The sequence below is a fragment of the Danio rerio genome, chromosome 4 (genome assembly GCF_052040795.2).
Source record: "Danio rerio strain M-AB ecotype USA chromosome 4, GRCz13ab, whole genome shotgun sequence".
Lineage (NCBI taxonomy): Eukaryota > Metazoa > Chordata > Actinopteri > Cypriniformes > Danionidae > Danio > Danio rerio.
Window position 1 is genome coordinate 76,745,532 of NC_141024.2, and position 14,469 is coordinate 76,760,000.

Sequence of the window (14,469 nt, forward strand, 5' to 3'; positions counted from 1 at the left end):
TGAAATTTAACTTCTCTATTGATAAAATCCCAATTACATTTCCATAAGCGGGCATTACTGGCATGACAGTGGGTCTATAAACATGATTTTACACCACATCTGTATCTTCTGTGGAATAATCGAGGTATCTTATACAAGAGGAAGTCTATATTTATTCAGTCATGGTATGATGATGGATTATTTACACTCAATTACTTGAATTCCTTTAAAAAGTGTAGAGTTCCTGTAAAACCAAAAGACTCTGCTGTTATTATTGATGCAATAGCAGGTAAAGTTGTATCCCTGTTGCGTAATTCTGTACAATGTGGACCACGAGCCACAGACAAGTGCTGATGTTTTATATATTGGTGATATTAATATTGATGAAGATAAATGTAGTAATGGATATATTATAATGTATTAAAACAGATCAGATACCATCTTCAACAGTCACATCGAGTGGAGGAAAGTGTGGCTAATAAATAATAAACTCTTCATAAGTAATAAAGGCAGGTATCTTGTACACAGAGTTATCCTGTAAGAGTTATATGAACGGTTTGAGGTGGACAGAGAGAGCTCTTGTGATTTGTGTGGTATTATTAGAGAATCTGTTTTTTATACTCAACATTATTCTGGATTAATGTGTCTAACTTTATTTAATTTGGTAGACTAATACACATTAGATTATATGACGTCATGTTTGCTTTAGTACAAGATGGAAATGATTAAAAAGTACCACTTATGTTCCTGTACAGCTAATAATATTACTGGGAAAATACCATATTCATGACAGGAAATGGGCCAAAGTGAAGCCAAAATGAACCTTTTATAAAGGAGATTAAACAATATGGCACTACAGTGAGCAACATTAGAAACAGAAAAGCTAAACACACATATGAAGCGTTATGTACATTTCATTTGACTGACTACATGTTCTTTATTATAATTATTATCTGCCCTATTCGTCTTTTTACTCCTGCCATCTGTTCATACTTTGATAGTATAGCTAAGATAAGTTCTCTCTCATTTTATTTTGTTCATAATTGTTGTGAGATGTCTTCTCTTGAACTAAGTCACTTAAAGAGAAGGCAAAAACCAAACAAACAAAAGAAACAAACTTCTGATGTGTGTTTTGAGCTCTCGTCTACATGACAGGCCTAACCCTAGCGGAAAAGCAACTGCGTCAGTCTGGAGCTCCGTCAGTTCAGCGCGCTGTGTAGTGCAGGACTCATACCTGCTGCTTCCAGAAGAGTGTGTGTCCTCCATGATGGATGTGTAGAGTGTGATGTCCAGCAGAAACTCTAGCAGACACTGAGAAACAATCACAGATGTGCAGTCATTGATCAGCCTTCATCATTCAGCAGAATAGATCAGCAGCTGTACACACTCACATCACGAGCTTCAGTAAACTAATGAAGGATTACAGCCATCAACACACATCATACATACCGCCTCAGATAAACCCCACACGCGTCCTTGAATCCTTTCAGCGCGTTTATATTACACAATATAGTACACAATAAAGATTTCCCGCTTTCCAGACAACGGACTTTAGACGTGTCTAAAATGGCGGCGATAACTCTGCTTTCACTTTCATTTCTGAAGAATGCGGAAATACCCGGGTTGCCAGATCCCGGTAAAAAGCCCATCACAAACACTCTGCAGACACAACAGAGAAGTCAGAGATAATGGATGTCAACACATCTGATCACTATGTAATAATAATGAAAATAGAATTCTTTATAAAATAAGACTGCAGTAATTACTATATTGAGCAGCAGGTGTTTGGAAATGCTTCAATGAACTCAACTGCAGAGGTTTAACATGGAAAGAGGAGTTAACCGTCACTAGTGTTGCCAGATTGGAGGAAAAGTTTACAAGAACAAGTTCATAATACCTTGACAATACTAACAATAACACAGAAACTAACAGCAATACATCGTTATCAGCTTATAACCACTTTAGATACTCTTAAAATACACGAACAGCACTTATAAACAGTGGACATGGCAACACTGCGGGCGCTTAAATCCTGATGACGCGTCTGTTGCCAGGCGTCTCCCGCGTGTTTGGGGTTGTGAAAGCTGTTGTGTTCATAAACTTTACGAGGACAGAGGAGATGGAAGCACACATTCTCAACACAACTTTACAAGATAACGTTTTAGACAAATGTATTCTGCTCACAAGTGTGTTTACAGCTTTAAACACTTTAAGCATAAAACACGCTGAGTACAACATCAGCACAGGGACACAACAGATACACAACTAATAACGTTACATTTACTCCGTTTAGATTGATTATACTCGACTGTGGCTTCCTCAGTATGCTCACTGCTAACTTATATCGTCCCTTATCATTGCAAACATATTAAATTACGTGTTATATTAAATTTCGGTTCATCAAATGTTTCAGAAGTAACCCAACAATACAGAGTTAGATTGATTAGTGTTAGTGTCAATCTGCATTAGTTTAATGAAACATCTGAATGTAAACACAGCAGACTGGAAGTGAAAGTAATGTAGTTACGGTTTTAACTGGTCGGCCAGGCTGGTTTTGTCTTAGCTGGTCAGGCTGGAAAATGACCAGCTAAATCCAGCTAAAACCATCCTGGTTTAAGCTGGATATAGCTGGTTTTGGCTGGGCTTTCAGGCTGGATAGGCTGGTCAAGCTGGTTTTAGCTGGTCATTTTCCAGCCTGACCAGCTAAGACCAGGCTGGAAATGGCCAAAACCCCTCTAAAACCAGCCTGGTCGACCAGCTAAAACCAGCCAATCAGCCTAGGCTGGTTTAAGCTGTTTTTTTCAGTAGGGAGTGTTCTGGACACTACACACATCTGTTATCATCAGTCCTGTTGAGTTGTGTTATTGCTAGTGTCCACTAGACGGCAGTAGAGTAAACATACAGATGCAGCAGAGCAAACAGTCAGAACAAGACATCTGCTGGACTCTGGTGAAACAGGCTGGACCGGACAGCTTTTACTTTCACTTTATCAGGAGGCCTATAGAAAACACCCTCATCATTCAGCAGAGATGAATATAGGGCTTAAACTGATCCTGATACTGAATGTGTTTAATCTTTATTAAGCTACAAACCTGAAAACAGTCAATACGATGACATAAACAAAATGTGTGAAGACCAGGATTGAGAAATGACTGATGAACACACTCCAGAGGAGACTCCAGCAGGAGACACAGACACTACACAGGGCTTAACTTAAGTCCAGGTTTATTAGGTCAGTCTTTAAACACACATGCACATCTCAAATGTAAACCAAAGTGAACTGGAGTGCAGCGTAAGGACGTCCCCGGGTCATGCAAGGACATCAGTTCATTTACAAAAGCCCACAGGAGGTTCCCGGAGGAGGCCTCGAGCCCAGACGCATTCAGTGCATATCCTGCCCTCCAGTGCAATAAATAAATAGATAACCAGACGTGCACTCACAGAGTGACTCTTCTGCTGTACAGTGTTCATCAGCCTGCGCAGTCCGAGACAGGAGGACACTCATCAACCTGAAGGCCAGAAGGAGATGGAGGAGGAGACCGGCGAACACCGTCCTCCATCAGCTTCACGAGCCGCTCAGAGTCTCCGGCTCCAGACTGACGGGCAGAGAGATGTGTGCAAACGCAGCAGTCTGAGAGGACCGTTAAGGCTGAGGTGAAGGAAAATCTGAGAGAAAGGCATCGCCGCCGCACCGGGAGATCCCTCATCCAGCAGACGGCATCATGTGGCACATTCATCTGTCCAAACACCGCAGATGGAGAGCTTAGCAGACACGCTAACAGCTAAACACACGGAGAGACTGAACCAGAACTCTGCATCCGCAGTGTTTACACGATTAGAAGAACATTCTGAACATTCACCTGGTCAACACCTTCACTCGTGCACAAATACAGAACGTGAACAGACACACACACACACACACAGATCCGCTCGGCCGGCTGAACCCTGCATTCGAGTCAGTCGCGCCGGCTGTACACTGGGCAGGTGTTCAGTGCTGGTATGGCTGTAGAGGAGCGCTGGAGCTCAGCTGGTGCTCATGGACACGTCTGGGCTGGGCTGCAGGTCCTCCTCCTGCTCGCTGTCATTCACATCCTCCTCATCTTCATCCTCCTCCTCCTCTTCCTTCTCGGCCGGAGGCTCTCGGTCCAGAGCGAAGTAGCCTGTGCCTCTGACTGTGTCCTGGCGCTGGTAGAAGAGCACATACGCCGCCTTGGACTGAACACAGAGACAGACAGAAACAGAAGAGGTCAGTCCTGAGCTCAGCGCACACTCCTGCCAGCACTCACACACACTCATGCAAATTCAGCACTCTTACACATGTCAGAGTCCAACATACACTAGGAACAAGTCTGACTCACAGACGGCAATGTGAACCAAACTACTGCCAAGTTCATACAGGGACTGGAGTTCCTCCGACCCCATACTCCCAGAGCACACCACACAGAACAGCACAAAGGACAGGGCAGAATGCCTTAAAGTCCACAAAACACACGTGGACTGGACAGGCAAAGTCCCATCAGCCCTTGAGCACCCTAGAGAGACAGTAAAGAACCAGTCCAGTGTTCCACAGTCTAGAACACAGGTGTCAAACTCTGTCAGCTCTGCAAAGTTTAGTTCCAACCCTGATCAAACTAATCGAGTCTTTCAGGCTTATTTGAGACTGACAGGTGGGTGTGTGGAAGCAGGGTTGGAACTAAACTGTGCAGGCCTTCGCCTCTCTAAGAACTGAGTTTGACACCCCTTGTCTAGAAGAAATCTACAATGTTCCTCATTTAGAATTTAAGGCTCTACTTATTGGCCAGATTCTCGTCTCCAGTATCCTGGCAGAGAGTTTTCCAGGGAAGCTGAGCAGTGTGATTCCTCTATAGCAGAAACTCAGACTCTGGCCCCCCTTTAAAAATGGGAACTGGCACCCCAGTTGCCCAGTCCAGAGGCGTCGTCCACACACTTTACATGATGTTGTAGAGGTGTATCAGACAAGATAGTCCCATAACAGCCAGAGATCTGAGATACCCCGGCTTAAGAGCTTGTAGACTACCTCGGTGACTTCAGGTTGGGTGATGGGTGAGTCAAACTCCAAGTCTTAATGTCTTCCTCAATGGACGACATGTCTGTGTGATTGAGGAGATACTTAAAGTATTCCCCGATAACATCCTCACTCACTCAAGGTCAACAGCTGCCCTCATTCACTCTCAGCAGTGCTGGTGTGGAGCTGCTTTCCTCTCCTGAGGCACTGGACGGTTTGGCAGAATCTCTGAGGTGACCAATAGTCTTCCTCCAGGGCTGCCCCAAACTGTTCCCAGGCCTGAGTTTCTGCTTCTGCAACTGCTCCCCTGGCTGCAGCACACTTGGCCTGACAGGTCCCGTTATGTCGTCCCTTACTTCCAGTGTCCACTACTGGGTTTGTAGATTAAAGCCACAACAGGCACCACAGGCCTTCAGCTCCTCACGACACTTAAATTCAGATCAGGGAGGCTGTTCCTCTCAATCCCGCCTGTCCAGGTATCTCTGTTTTACCTCATGTGGGGGTTAGTCGTCTAGTAGAACTACTAAGTCCCCAGTTAGAGCACATGCTAGTACCCTTCCAAGCACTCTGAGGTCAGACACTCTGCTCTGCAGTTCAGCTTGTAAGTGAGAGACGTCCCCCAGCCTGTAGGAGCGGAGGCCACGCTCTCATTCACCAGATTATTTTACAGGTTTACAGGGCCAAGTCTGAGAACCACTGAACACGGGTCTCATCAGCACTCACACACACACACTCGGGTCTCATCAGCACCCACACACACACACTCTGCATCTCTGTATTGTGGGAGACACAGGGCTGAGCGGACACTGAGCTCTGACTCCTCCACACTGAAGAGCTGATGAGTGATGTTGGTTTCTCACCACGATCTGCTCCTCGCTGGCCGGCGACACACTGCTGTCATCAAAGCTGTACCACTGGCCATCCTCCACATTCTTGGCATAGGCAGTGTCTGTCGATCACACACAGATACTGTTGGACACGCTTGATATATTAGACACAATTAAACACAGTGAACAGCAGAATCAGCATGACCAACACTCTGCATGTGTGAGAACATTCACTGATCTACATCACCCAAACCATACTGTGGAGGAAATCATATGAATACAAGAGGATCCCGAGAGGATTACTCACAGTGTCCTCCACCCATCCCTCCATAGTGGTTGGAGACGGCGATGAGGTCGTAGAGGCAGACCCCGGCATGAGGATTGATGAGGAACTCTGACATGTCCAGATCCCTGCAGACAGACAGAGGACATCAGTGTGAGTGTGGGGGAACCCACCAGTGTGTCCAGCCTATCTGTCATGTATCTGCTGTAGGAGTGTGTGTGTGTACCGCAGAGGGAACTCCACCAGTGTGTCCAGCTTGTCCCTCATGTATCTGCTGTAGGAGAAGCGCTTCAGATGGACCACCAGCACCGGCGGCAGACTCCACAGGTCCAGCTGCTTAGTGGCCTGCTGATGCTGCTTACAGCTGGGGCAGTACCTGAAGCACACACACACACACACACACACACACACACACACACACACACACACACACACACACACACACAGACACACACACACACAACTGCATGACCATATCAGACTGAATGTAACCTGCTCTACTGTGATTCTCCTGCTTGTGTCTTATTCAGGACCGCTGATTTCAGGACTCCCATATGACATGAGTATCTGTGTAAAGTGTGTGAGCAGTGTGTGTGAGAAGAGTGTGCATCTGTGAGTGTTTATGTGTGCGTGTCACCCACCAGGGGTCGTCGGCGCCCAGTTTCTCCTTGGTGGTGAAGAGCTGTATGCAGTCCCTCAGCCGGCAGCTCATCTTCTTCTGGGGCTTGTAGTCCATACTGTGGTGCTTTTCGAAGTCCTGTGGGGACACACAGATCAGTGGGCTATGAGGACACACACACACACAGCAGGAGAGACACACACACAGCAGGACACACACCTCGACCGCCGCCTCGTTGAAGAAGCTCCTCTTCATCTCCGGCTCCCAGACTAAGGACAGGTAACATCTGTCTGCGGGAGAGCAGAACACACACATGAGTGAACACACACACACACACACACACACACACACACACACACACACACACACACACACTCTCCCTCTCTCTCTCTCTCTCTCTCTCTCTCTCTCTCACCGCTGAGACGCTCCTCCTGGAAATGTATTTGTGCGTGGGGCTCCCCCGTCAGCAGGGCTCCTCCGTCAGTCTTGCCCATGTTGGTGATCTGCAGGCTGAAGAGTCTCCTGCAGGGCTCCAGCAGTGAGGGTCCGTTCTCCAGCTTCTGCTCCTCAGCCAGACTGCTGCTGTCGCTCTCCGAGGACACACCCTGCTCCACACTGAGCTCATCGTCCGGCTCGTCCGTCTCCATCTCACCTGCGGACACACTTGGTCAGTCGAGAGATCCCCGTGTCTGATATTCCCAGATAACACCCGCTGAACAACACAGACTCATGCAGGAGCTGAGGATCAGCCTCAGGGTGTCCAGTATGTGCGTAATAATCAGGATAAAGCACATCCAGACGGTTGTTTTCCCAGAATAACCCCTTCAGTGTGCTACAGCAGTGCTGCTGATGAACCTGTCCGCCTTTATTCTGAGAGAACTCCCTGCTGGATATTCCCAAACCCAGATGAAAGCAGTGAAACAGAAACACAGCTAGCGTCTGAACACACAGAGATCTGCATACTGACGTCTGCTCTGTGCTCTGATTGGCTGTGCTGTACAGCGCTGTACTCAGCAGGCTTACTGGGCGAACAGTCCTCTGCTGTCCCGTTGGTGGCGCTGCCGTTGATGGGGTGGTGTTTGGGGGAGCTGGAGTCCTCACAGTCTTTAGTGTCCGCACGGATGAAGCGACTGCAAACACACACACACACACACCGCAACATTTAACATGAGGAGCAGGACACGGTAACACTAATGCTGCGTTCACACCAGAAGCGGAACGCTCGTCAATCGCGAGTGATTTACATGTTTAGTCAATGCAAATGCGCGAATAGACATCCTTCGGCGTGATACACGCGAATGACGTGAATTGCATGAATGGCACGGGGCGAATTGAGCGTTTTGCGCGTTTGACGCGCTTAACGAGCGTTTTGCGCAAACCTCTCGAGTTCGAAAATCTGAACTTCAGCGGACATTCGCGCCGCGTTAACCAATCAGAAGCTTGCTCTTGTGGGGGCGTGATTGTGACGTAGAACCTGTTGATGGTGTCCCGGGGGAAAATCCTCCAGGCGACACCGACAAGTCATCAAACTGGGCTGGGCTCAGTCAGAAGCACCGCTGAAAGCCTTCATCATACAGGTTCAGTTTCTGGAGGAGTTTATGAGCTCACAGAGCTGCTGCACCTCTGAAAGCATGTAGTGGACTCAGACACGACCCTAAACGTATCGATGCTGTTATCATCCTTCAGAAAGCACATAAACACTGTTATTTTCTTCATAAAATCCATGTTAGCCATTTAGCTATGAAGCTAGAGTCACCGGGCAGACAGAAGCCCTGCCCATCATGCCAATCCGCGTCTGTTCTGAAGTGAATCTGACAAGTGAATGAAGCGGGGTTTGACACGCGAATGAAGCGAGTAAACTCAAATGTTCACGCAGCTATTTACACGCGAATATCGCGATTTATCCGTGCGTTCCGCGTCTGGTGTGAACACAGCATAACACACACACACAGACACGACACACTCTGAAAACACTGAACACACACTACAGTCAAGACTACTGCTGTAAACAACACTGATCCCTACATTCTAAAGCAGGGGTCACCAATCTCGTTCCTGGAGGGCCGGTGACCTTCAGGGTCCATTGCCCTCCAACTTGCCTCAAAACACCAGCCTGCATGTTTCAAGTATACCTAGTAAGAGCTTGATCAGCTTGTTCAGGTGTGTTTGATTAGGGTTGGAGCTAAAATCTGCAGGACACCGGCCCTCCAGGAACAAGTTTAGTGATCCCTGCTCTAAAAGCACAGTGTGTATTTCCTCCACTAGAGGGCGTCTATTCAACACAAACAAGGGTTATGGTCTTTAGTTATGGTCACAAACAAAGGGTGTGTGATGTGTTAGCATCAACTCACACTCACACACTCTGAACACCAGCTCAAACTGATGATTTCTCTGCATTTGAGCATTCTGTAGAACATTTGGGATGATTTATGTACAGAAGTCAGCAACACACAGCTCTGCTCTAGTGGCTTCTGGAGGTTGTAATGTGTAAGTCGTACACACTGTGCCTTTACCTGATCTACAGTCTAACAAAACCCCTGATTCAGGAGATCCTGAGAGCCATTCATTATCATCAGAGGGTATATGTGTTATGTGATATGTGTGTATATATACGATGTGTACTTTGCCTCTGGTCCTGTAGGTGTGGTCATCATCATTTGAGTGGCTGAACATAAAAACAAAACAAGGGAAGCAGAGAGTGAATGCGGATGTGTGCTGAGGAGAGCCGGAGTACTGCTCAGAGCTGAAGAGTGCCGAGACCTGCACGCATGCTCAGAGTGTGTGCGCTAAACTGAAACATGAGGACGGGGCGGGGCCAGAGCAAGCTGAACTGCCGCTCTAGGCAAAGGACGGTTATGCAGCCCTCAACCCTAAAGTGAAAGCGGGGGGGGGGTGTCGCCGCCCTCTCTATTTTGCCGCCCTAGACGCAGATATAACTGAGGGCGCGGGTGGTGAGGGTAGTGTCGCGGACGCCACTCTAGATGCAGATATAACTGAGGGCGCGGGTGGTGAGGGTAGTGTCGCGGACGCCGCCCCTAGACGCGGATATAACTGAGGGCGCGGGTGGTGAGGGTAGTGTCGCGGACGCCGCCCTAGACGCGGATATAACTGAGGGCGCGGGTGGTGAGGGTAGTGTCGCGGACGCCACTCTAGATGCAGATATAACTGAGGGCGCGGGTGGTGAGGGTAGTGTCGCAGATGCCGCCCCTAGACGAGGATATAACTGAGGGCGCGGGTGGTGAGGGTAGTGTCACAGACGCCGCCCCTAGACGCGGATATAACTGAGGGCGCGGGTGGTGAGGGTAGTGTCGCGGACGCCGCCCCTAGACGTGGATATAACTGAGGGCGCGGGTGGTGAGGGTAGTGTCGCGGACGCCGCCCTAGACGCGGATATAACTGAGGGCGCGGGTGGTGAGGGTAGTGTCGCGGACGCCACTCTAGATGCAGATATAACTGAGGGCGCGGGTGGTGAGGGTAGTGTCGCAGATGCCGCCCCTAGACGCGGATATAACTGAGGGCGCGGGTGGTGAGGGTAGTGTCACAGACGCCGCCCCTAGACGCGGATATAACTGAGGGCGCGGGTGGTGAGGGTAGTGTCGCGGACGCCGCCCCTAGACGTGGATATAACTGAGGGCGCGGGTGGTGAGGGTAGTGTCGCGGACGCCGCCCTAGACGCAGATATAACTGAGGGCGCGGGTGGTGAGGGTAGTGTCGCGGACGCCACTCTAGATGCAGATATAACTGAGGGCGCGGGTGGTGAGGGTAGTGTCGCGGACGCCGCCCTAGACGCAGATATAACTGAGGGCGCGGGTGGTGAGGGTAGTGTCGCGGACGCCACTCTAGATGCAGATATAACTGAGGGCGCGGGTGGTGAGGGTAGTGTCGCAGATGCCGCCCCTAGACGCGGATATAACTGAGGGCGCGGGTGGTGAGGGTAGTGTCACAGACGCCGCCCCTAGACGCGGATATAACTGAGGGCGCGGGTGGTGAGGGTAGTGTCGCGGACGCCGCTCTAGACGCGGATATAACTGAGGGCGCGGGTGGTGAGGGTAGTGTCGCGGACGCTGCTTTAGACGTGGATATAACTGAGGGCGCTGGTGGTGAGGGTAGTGTCGTGGACGCCGCCCTAGACGCGGATATAACTGAGGGCGCTGGTGGTGAGGGTAGTGTCGTGGACGCAGCCCTAGACGCGGATATAACTGAGGGCGGGAGAGGTGAGGGTTGTGTCGGGGACGCCGCCCTCTCTATTCTACCGCCCTAGGCCGCCGCCTTGGTCGCCTCTATGTATGCGCCGGCCCTGGGCAGGGCACAGACAAGCTCCTCCCCCTTTAAACTGCCAATAAAAGAGTTTATATGTTAATTTATTCATGAGACTGAAACATTTTTAAAGAGTCTCCAGAGCTCAGAGTGTGGAGACGCTTCAGGAACCATTCTAAACCCCTGCTGCACTGCTCCTGAACACCAGTACTGGTATTATTGTCTGATCTGAGAACTGTTGGAGAGCTGATGATGACATTACAACTATAAATGACATGTAAAAGCACATACCATCAGAAACGCCTACAATAGTCAAAACATGCATCGTTGAGCTGTTCTTCCAGTATTATAAGCAGAACAAGTGAGTGTTTCCACAGGTAAGAGGTTAAAAGAGAGTGTGTGTGTGTGTGTGTGTGTGTGTGTGTGTGTGTGTGTGTGTGTGTGTGTGTGTGTGTGTGTGTACCGCAGGCGCAGCAGCAGCAGGTTGTACAGCTTCTCCTCGGTCAGTGTGTGTGGCACGCGCAGCAGGAAGGGCAGGCCGAACAGTGGTGTGCTGGTCTGGTTGAAGCCCGACTGCTTGTACTTCTCCCGCAGGTGCACCGGGACCAGCAGGTGCTCCGGGTCCTCCTGCCGGCTGACGGACAGCTCGAACCTGCGCCACACGGAGACACACACACGTCAGACACACATCTGACACACACACACACACAGACAGCAGATAGAGCACTCACACGTAGATGTCGTCGCGCTCCATGATGCTGCTCAGGTTCTCGTTGCTGGAGAAGAAGCGGTGGAACCTGTGGTTGTAGATGTCCGTCACCACCATCTGTGTGTGTGTGTGTGTGTGTGTGTGTGTGTGTGTGTGTGTGTGTGTGTGTGTGCGTGTGTGTGTGTGTGAAGGAGAACCATGGAGAAAGGAGATCAAACACACATATACACACACAGAGATGCTCACACACACACACACACACACACACACTCACCTTCTCTGGCGGTACGTCACACAGGGCTGATAGAGACGCACACAGGTCTGAGATCTGACCCACTTTAGGCACCGTCACTTTATACTGAAACACACACACACACACACACACACACACACACATCACTATACTGTGGTCTCTCATCCCGGTACTGCATAGACTCTGGCTTCTGTGTGTGTGTGTGTGTGTGTGTGTGTGTGTGTGTGTGTGTGTGTGTGTGTGTGTGTGTGTGTATGTGTGTGTGTGTGAGCACCTGTGTGTGTTTGGCCAGCGGGTCGAGCCACACCATGAACACCTCCAGCGTGCGCTCCTTTTTCATGGGCAGGGGGAGGGTCAGGTAGCAGAAGGGGTCAAAGGTCACGGACACCTTGGAGCACTCGGGGCAGACCAGCGTGGACTTGAAGAGGCCGTGGAAGATGTCCACGATGATGGAGTCGTTACGCCTGATGTGGCTCTCCCACGCCTCCTGAGCCAGTACCTGCAGGACAACACGACCACGTCATACACACACACACACACACACACACACACACACACACACACACACACACACACACACACACACACACACACACACACCTCCTGAGCATCTACCAGCAGGTAGGAGGATTCTAAGGGCTCAAGCACTTTCGGGGCCCACACAGCTACTATTAGGGGGCCCAAAGCCCCTCCCCTACCCCCCTAAACCCTACTCTTTACTTCAGTCCGCGGTGACTCCACCCCCCTGGCCCCCTCCCCCCTCTTCACTTCAGTACGCAGTGACCCCGAACCGGCTGTGAGAGAGATAGTAAGTGTGTGTGAACGCCTCGTCAGGTCGTCTGTCAGCGTCCCTCAGCTGTATGTAGGGCTGTGTGTGTGTGTGTGTGTGTGTGAACACCTCGTCAGGTCGTCCGTCAGCGTCTCTCAGCTGTATGTAGGGCTGTGTGTGTGTGTGTGTGTGTGTGTGTGTGAACACCTCGTCAGGTCGTCTGTCAGCGTCCCTCAGCTGTATGTAGGGCTGTGTGTGTGTGTGTGTGTGTGTGTGTGTGTGTAATACCTCGTCAGGTCGTCCGTCAGCGTCTCTCAGCTGTATGTAGGGCTTCTTCCTGATGCGGTTCAGGTCTTCATGAAGTCCGTCCAGCAGGAAGGCCAGAAGCTCCTGAGAGTCCTGCTGCTGATAGCCCGAGAACTGCGGAGCGAAGCGGCCCACCTGAGTCTGCAACGACACACACACACACACACACAACTGAGTCTAAACAACACAACACACACACACACACCTGAGTCTGCAACGACACACACACACACACAACTGAGTCTAAACAACACAACACAACACACACACACACACCTGAGTCTAAACAACACACACACACCTGAGTCTGCAACGACACAACAACACAACACCTGAGTCTACAGCAACACACACACACACACACACACACACACACACACACCTGAGTCTACAACAACACAACACACACACACACACACACCTGAGTCTAAACAACACACACACACCTGAGTCTGCAACGACACAACAACACAACACCTGAGTCTACAGCAACACACACACACACACACACACACACCTGAGTCTACAACAACACAACACACACACACACACACACACACACCTGAGTCTAAACAACACACACACACCTGAGTCTGCAACGACACAACAACACAACACCTGAGTCTACAGCAACACACACACACACACACACACACACCTGAGTCTACAACAACACAACACACACACACACACACACACACACCTGAGTCTAAACAACACACACACACCTGAGTCTGCAACGACACAACAACACAACACCTGAGTCTACAGCAACACACACACACACACACACACACACACACACACACACACACACCTGAGTCTACAACAACACAACACACACACACACACACACCTGAGTCTAAACAACACACACACACCTGAGTCTGCAACGACACAACAACACAACACCTGAGTCTACAGCAACACACACACACACACACACACACACACACACAGCTGAGTCTAAACAACACAACAAATGTGTGACCCTCAGATGTGACCCACTGAGATGTGTGACCCACTGATGTGTGACCCACAGAGACATGTGACCCATTCAGATGTGTGACTGGTTGAGATGTGTGACCCATAGACACGCGTGACCCGCTGAGATGTGCTCTCCACAGTGCTGCACCTTGAAGGGTCGGGGAGTGATATAGCTGCACCTGGCGCCCCACAGCTGCTTGATGAGCTCTGCGTACGCTCTGGCGATCTCTCCACCCATGCCCAGAGGATTGTCCTGGTTCAGCTCCTGCTGGTACTGCTCCGTCAGGAAGAACTGGGTCAGCGGGGGCACGTTACTCAGGCACTGCACACACACACACACGATATGAGTGAGATGGGTCATTTAAAATAAATATTGTGTGGGATACACTGATATGTGTGTGTGTGTGTGTGTGTGTGTGACGCACCTGAGTGGCGGAGTTCATGAAGCAGGTGT

General features: G+C 49.9%; 3 protein-coding genes across 45 annotated transcripts in view; all 3 read right to left on the minus strand.

Annotated features, from left to right (window-relative positions):
• LOC567883 (NOD-like receptor C) overlaps window positions 1–1,580 on the minus strand; it is an 89,213-nt gene extending 87,633 nt beyond the window's left edge. For 16 of the 30 annotated variants that reach the window (XR_015483960.1, XR_015483961.1, XR_015483958.1 and 13 more), the window contains exons 1-2: window positions 1,371–1,580; window positions 1,214–1,290 (exon numbers count right to left, since the gene is read on the minus strand). Coding sequence is in view for 4 of the 30 variants with exons in the window: in XM_087249702.1 (XP_087105828.1) it covers window positions 1,214–1,245 (32 nt within the window). In the remaining 26 variants the exon portion in view is untranslated. The remainder of the gene's footprint in view (window positions 1–1,213; window positions 1,291–1,370) is intronic. The other 14 variants (XR_015483957.1, XR_015483959.1, XR_015483956.1 and 11 more) reach the window with 2 other exon arrangements.
• The window catches only part of LOC148682569 (uncharacterized), a 1,090,975-nt gene that overhangs the window by 815,327 nt on the left and 261,179 nt on the right, over window positions 1–14,469 (minus strand). The gene's annotated exons all lie outside the window — the stretch shown is intronic.
• Window positions 3,188–14,469, minus strand: part of usp15 (ubiquitin specific peptidase 15) — a 16,738-nt gene continuing 5,456 nt past the window's right edge. For 2 of the 13 annotated variants that reach the window (XR_015484004.1, XR_015484006.1), the window contains 15 exons: window positions 14,441–14,469; window positions 14,164–14,337; window positions 13,011–13,169; window positions 12,228–12,452; window positions 11,975–12,058; window positions 11,723–11,817; window positions 11,455–11,643; window positions 7,758–7,864; window positions 7,150–7,386; window positions 6,954–7,020; window positions 6,757–6,872; window positions 6,342–6,491; window positions 6,140–6,243; window positions 5,866–5,954; window positions 3,188–4,194 (listed from right to left, as the gene is read on the minus strand). The exon at window positions 14,441–14,469 is cut by the window's right edge and continues 101 nt beyond it. Coding sequence is in view for 10 of the 13 variants with exons in the window: in XM_087249831.1 (XP_087105957.1) it covers window positions 4,003–4,194; window positions 5,866–5,954; window positions 6,140–6,243; window positions 6,342–6,491; window positions 6,757–6,872; window positions 6,954–7,024; window positions 7,150–7,386; window positions 7,758–7,864; window positions 11,455–11,643; window positions 11,723–11,817; window positions 11,975–12,058; window positions 12,228–12,452; window positions 13,011–13,169; window positions 14,164–14,337; window positions 14,441–14,469 (2,021 nt within the window). In the remaining 3 variants the exon portion in view is untranslated. Of the gene's footprint in view, window positions 4,195–5,865; window positions 5,955–6,139; window positions 6,244–6,341; window positions 6,492–6,756; window positions 6,873–6,953; window positions 7,025–7,149; window positions 7,387–7,757; window positions 9,400–11,454; window positions 11,644–11,722; window positions 11,818–11,974; window positions 12,059–12,227; window positions 12,453–13,010; window positions 13,305–13,447; window positions 14,338–14,440 lie in introns of those variants that run through there. The other 11 variants (XM_087249836.1, XM_087249839.1, XM_087249831.1 and 8 more) reach the window with 7 other exon arrangements.